A 6,221-nucleotide genomic window follows, 5' to 3' on the forward strand; every position below is an offset into this window, starting at 1 on the left:
CACTTCAGAGTTCGATCCCCGGCCAGGGAGCTGACCCACAGGGTGCAGCAGACCTCTGATGTCTCACCTGCTACTCCCCTCAACAGTGTATTTCAGTTGATCTGCCTATTCTGCTCCCCACTCTGTTTCTGGTGAATCCTCTCACCCCCATGGATCTCTGACCTACATTCCAATTCTTCTATGTGAAAATTAAAAAAATATATAAAAGCAGCCATGTATACTTGAAAATTTGCACTCATCTAGGGAAGGACGCATGTACAAAAAAGATGTGCGAAGACCCTATCCTTTAACCTCTCGCTGGTTCTAGACTCAGCACAAGCAGAAGTGAAGGTTTAGGAGGAGTTAGAAATAGTCTCGCAATGTCTTGAAGGAGTCTTCAATGTAAAACTAATGTGCAAAGATTGGGAGAGCTCCCCTTCCTTCTACTTCTCTTCACTTCCTTTTCCTCCTCATTCTTTCCACTTCCTCTTCCTTCCCTTCTTTTGGCTCCTAGCATCAAGGAAGTTCTTGTCCAAAGCTGAACACAAGCTATAGGAAAAGAGACTTCAGAGATTACACATATCAAAAAAAAAATTTTTATAGAAGATAAAGATTCTTCTTTATTTATGGAAATAGTTTAGGAAAGCTGCTAAACTAATTACAGTAGCCCATAATAAAACAGACTCTAAAGTTTCATATGCAATAGCAAAAGCCTGAAAGTTTCTCCCCTAACTTCCAAAATAAGACAAGGACACCCACTTTCACCACTGCTGTTTAATACTAGACTGGAAGTTACAAGCAAAGCAGTTAGGCCAAGGGGAAAAGAAGCATCAAAATTGGAAAGGAGGAAGTAAAATTATCTCTATTTGTAGAAAGAAGAGAAAGTCCTAGAGAAAGCAAAAAATAACAGAGAACCTTTACAACTAATGAATAATCTCAGAATAGTTGTGGGGTTTGGGTTCAACTCAGAAAAATCAGTTGTGTTTGTGTATACCAGAAGCAGATAGTTCAAAAAGGAAATTAAGAAAATAGTACCTGGACATCTTGGTGGTGCAAGGGGTTAGGACCCAGCAGTATGAGGCTACCTGGTAGCCATTGCAGCAATGTTTAGATCCCAGGCCAAGGAACTGATCCACATGGCAGATTTCTCCTGTCTCACTCGCTGCTCCCCTCAGCAGTGTATTTCAGTCCGTCCACCTGTTCTACTCCCCACTCTGTCTCTGGTGAAGCCTCACCCCTCCCCCCACTTTGGCCTATACTCCAATTCTTGTATACATACATAAATCTTACAAAAAAAAAAAAAAAAGAGGGTATTCCCTGGTGGTGTAGCGGGTTAAAGCACAGCACTATGAAGCTATCCATAGCCACTGCAGCACGAGTTCAATCCCCTGCCAGGGAGGTGACCCACATGGCGCAGCAGACCTCTGCTGTCTTGTCCGCTGCTCTGCTCAGTAGTGTATGTCAGTGCATCTCGCTGTTCTGCTACCCACCTGTCTCTGGGGAAGCCTATCACCACCCCCCCAACTCTGGCCTGTTCTTATATCCATAAATAAATAAATCTGGGGCTCTCCGTGGTGGCGCAAAGGGCAAATCTCTGCACTGTGACATTCTCAGGAGCCACTGCACATGAGTTCAACTCCCAGCCAGGGAGCTGACCCACATGGTGAGGCAGACCTCTCCTGACCCACCCACTGCTCCCTTTAGCGGTGTGTTTCAGTACATCTGCCTGTTCTGTTCCCCACTCTGTCTCTGTGGTAAATCCTCTCACCTACCACAACTCTGTCCTGTACCCCGGTTCTGTAAGCATAAATAAATAAATCTTAAAAAAAAAGAAAAAAGAAATCTTTAAAAAAAAAAGAAAATAGTACCCCCCCAAAGTTATATCATAATTAACAGTTATATAAATGATTAAAAAGTTAACAAAATTTGGGGGAAAAGAACTAATGTGTTTCTTATAATAAAAAGGGAAAGAGAACAAAACCATTTACAATAGCATCGAAAAGAATAAAATATAAAGGAACAAATTTGGCAAAAAAGTTTAAAGTCCTGTGTACTGAAAACATAATTGATAAGGAATACTTAAATAAATAGAAAGACTGCTTGTTTTCATATAGATGGTATAATATTAAGATGCCAAAACTTCCTGAAGTAATCTGTGGATTATGCGCAATATTGATTTTTAAATTGATATGAAATTGTTTGAGGACCTGACTAGCTAAAAGAAATCTTGACGAAGAAAAATAAAGTTGGAGAACTCACACTTTCTGATTTTGAAAAGTTACAGTAATCAAACAGGAGTACTGCTATAAAGTTAAACATGTAGATAAATGCAATAGAATCAAGAGTCCAGAAATACCCAGGTTTAATCATCCTAGAATACAAAGAGCTTTTAATCAAGAAGAAGACTAAAAGTGTGAATATATATGAAATGATACTCAATCTTCATCATAAGACATACACATGTTAAAACTACATTAAGATATCATGTCTCACCTATCAGATTGGGAAAAAACTAAAGTTTAACACAGTCTCTTAATATGAGTATGGTTAGACATGTAATCCCATACATTGATGATGGGAATATGAAATGCTACAACTATGAAGGGAAATTTTGTAATGTCTCACAGAATCATGGGTACATATCGCTCTCTATGATTCAGTAATCCACATTTAGAATTCTATTCTGAAGCTATTCCTGAACAGAGATGAAATAACATTTGCATAAAGTTATTCATTATGGCAGTCTTTCTTTATCCCTCCTATCTTTCTTTATTTTTGGAAACAACTCGGGATTTTTTTTCAACTCAAGAGTGGTTTAATAAACTGATTATATCCACTCAGTTGAGTACTATATACATTTTTAAAACTGAGAAAAGAAAAGTAAGGAGAATATTCTTTATGTTCTGATATGAAGCAATCTTTAAAGTATATGAAGTAAAAAAAAATGTAGAAGAGTATTAGTAGTTTATAACCTATGTTGTTAGTAAGTAGGGGAAATTATGTAATTGCAAAGGAGAATGCTAAAAGTATAAACCAGAAACTAATAAAAATGATTACCTGATGTCAAAAAATTTAAAATATATATATATATATATATATATATATATATATATAAAAGATTGCCTCTAGACAACAATATGTAAAGAAACTGAAGGCCAGGAAGGAAATGCAGCTTCAGTGAATTTGCCTTTATAGCTTTAACTTGTGAATCTGTGTTTTTCAAAATATGAAACTAAATTAAAAGGTAAGAGAAGTATAACCTAAAATTGTGAAAATACATAAAAGATATTATCCTAACTGTATATCAAAATAGTAGCATAGCCACACAGGGGAAATAATTTTTCAAATAACTTTATAATACTATACCCACAGTAAATTCTTTAGCGAGATAAAAAAATAAAACTTATAAAATAATTTTTATTCTCATTTATTAGTTTAATTGTTAATAGTAATAGACTGTTTTGAAGTATATACATACATCTTAATAAGAGTCATGCAAGTTAGTAATTATATTCCTCTTCTTAGGCATCCAGTGTTTCAAAGTAAGGTAAATAGATACTAGTAGAATTCACAAGTTTTTAAACATGTAATACTAAACTTGCATTGAAAATATCAATATGAATTCTTTTAGTGCTTTTGCTAATATTGTGCATTAGAAACTTCAGCCATGTGCTTAGTCAATAACTGGATCTCAGTCTGTACATATCACTCCTCACTAAAAGCAGTCAGGATTCAGTGGGAAAGTAACTGATTCTTATTCTAGGGCAGTGTTTTTTAACCTTTAAAATAATTACTCCTCCCAAACCTTTTCTCCAGCCACCCCAACCATGTGAAGTTTTAATATCACAGGTAATACTATATATCTGTTTATGTATTGTGGTTATTTGGTGGACCGCAAGCCAGTGGACCATCTTTTTTCACTCTCATCAATAACAGGTTTTGTTGAGAATGAATGGTTTAGGGCAAGAAAAATGCAAGATGGGCCTATGTCATGCTGTAGCAGAAAGCAACACAGTAATCAATACGGCAAGATGTTAGTGTGTTAATGTATTACAAGGAGAGATGAGAACACAGGTGTTGCCAGTTTTTGCATTAGTTCTTAAAGTCACTTTGAACTATTTGAGGGCCCTTCCTGGTGGTGCAGTGAGTTAAAGCACAGCAAGAGTTCAGTTCTTGGTCAGGGAGGTGACCTACATGGCACAGCAGACCTCTCCTGACCTGCCCGCTGCTCCCCTCAGCAGTGTACTTCAGTAGATCTACCTGTTCTGCTCCCCACTCTGTCTCTGGTGAATCCTCTAACCCCCCCACACCTCTGGCCTGTACTCCAGTTCTTGTAGGCATAAAAATAAATGCATCTTTAAAAAATACTATTTTAAAATATTAGTACAAGAAGTTTAAAATATTATTTTAAAATGATTTGTGTGAAGGGGCCTAGGAAATTCTAGTTCTCACCCTGAGTAAGTGTTGATTCTCACTTTAGTTGTCAACTTGTGACTTTTGAATTCCTCATTTTTTTTTTCCTTTCCCCTCTCTCCCCTAACTATCCAGCCCTTTTTGATACTATGCACAGCAACCAGACATCTGATAGCGCATTTTCCCCACCACGAACTCTTCATTCACCTACCCTACAACTTCGGCAACGCTCTGAGAAGCCCCCTTGGTGTAAGTAATTCATTTGGACCTGTTTAGACAAATGCTAAAAGGGATGGAGGGGTTGGTGAATGAGAAACTGATCACAACAGGGAAAAGAAAAGATAAGGGTAGAAAGACCAGGAATAACCAGTTGGGGAAGCTGTCTCATCTGCTGTCTTCAAGATAATGGAAGGATGTAACAATCCCTTGTTACATCTGTCCTCCCTGCCCCCTGTGTCTCTCACTGGAGAGACCACAAAAAGTCACGTCCCATAGAGTACTCTGGGGAGAAAGGGTTTTCATTTTTAGTGAAAATTTGGTTTCTTCAGCTTTCTTAATTAAAGATGACTAGAAAGGAAACCTAGTCATCGAAACCAAACGCTGCTTTTCCCACTTTTTCATTATAATCTCTAGTATATCACTAGTTATTATTGGTAACAATGTAAACAGGAGTCACAAGGAGATTTTAGGGTAGTTGTGGGGAGGGGGGAGATTAGCAGTGGTAATCAGTGGGAAGATAAGACATTGGTGATGGAAAACATCCCTTCCTTATTCATCCTTTGTACAGGAAATAACTGAAATCAAACCTGGCTTTCATTACTTGGATAATATTGAAGCAAATATTCATATTTCGGAAATAATTGTAAATACTTGTAGTTTTGCCTTCTTCAGGCACCCTGTTTTCGAAGAAATTTCTTTCTGATTCCAAGAATTCTCCTGGATTTCAGATTATTCTTCACTTAGCATTCCATTCTACCTTTCTCCTGTAATGTTTAGAGTTTCTGTGTTCCTGGAAATCTTACCTTCCTTTATCTTTTTTTCCTTTGACCTCGTTGCCTGAATCAAAACATTAACTGAAATTAAGACTTTGCTATTTTTGGGTAAATGCAATGTACATTTTTTTTTTTATTTAGTCCTTTGACTCAATAAGGTATATAGCTGCATTGGTGAAGAATTACTATACGATCTGCCTATACTAAGAAAGGCCTTATTGGCCCAAATCATGTTTCTCTCTCCTTTTTTCCCTCTGCCTGAGGCAAGTCTTTTGAGATCCTTCACAGAAAAGAGATAACTGGCATACCTTAAACTAAATGACTGAAACTTTTTAGGATCAGACTTGCCAGTTTTCCCAGATTTTCTTAGATGAGAATATATTTATGTGTTCCTTATTTACACAATCTATCATTATATCAGAGCGCTTTAAAATACGAAGTTACTCTATCATGAATAAATAGGATATCTACAAAGGGAAAAGTAAGTTAATAACCTTTTAAAGGCTAATGAAGAAGTAGAGATTGGGGTAGGAATTGTCCCACAATGTATTTGAATTCTCTTAAGTCTTCATCATACTAAGTCAGGATCTGTAACCATATACACCCCAAGACTTAGAAAGTCTTAACTTTAGATTGATGGAAGGATTTCAGGGTAAAGTCTATGAATCCCAGAAATTATATATAAAAATTAGCGTGACTGTTCTTATGAACATGGGAAGATTTCATTATCATTGCTAAGAGATCAGTGATCTCCAAAACAGTTAATGTTGCCATTTAGAGATTCCATGACAGTCTTCCTTCTAGTAACTAATTTTCTTTCATGCTGTTCTGATTTAG

At 36.7% G+C, this 6,221-nt stretch overlaps 1 protein-coding gene across 4 annotated transcripts in view; it reads left to right on the forward strand.

Moving 5' to 3' along the window:
• Positions 1 to 6,221, forward strand: part of PPIP5K1 (diphosphoinositol pentakisphosphate kinase 1) — a 38,696-nt gene that overhangs the window by 28,634 nt on the left and 3,841 nt on the right. For all 4 annotated transcript variants that reach the window (XM_012728556.1, XM_012728557.1, XM_004687861.2 and 1 more), the window contains one exon: positions 4,528 to 4,641. In XM_012728556.1, the coding sequence (XP_012584010.1) occupies positions 4,528 to 4,641 (114 nt within the window). The remainder of the gene's footprint in view (positions 1 to 4,527; positions 4,642 to 6,221) is intronic.

Source organism: Condylura cristata, unplaced genomic scaffold (genome assembly GCF_000260355.1).
Source record: "Condylura cristata isolate star-nosed mole 26May11 unplaced genomic scaffold, ConCri1.0 scaffold00023, whole genome shotgun sequence".
Taxonomy (NCBI): Eukaryota; Metazoa; Chordata; class Mammalia; order Eulipotyphla; family Talpidae; genus Condylura; species Condylura cristata.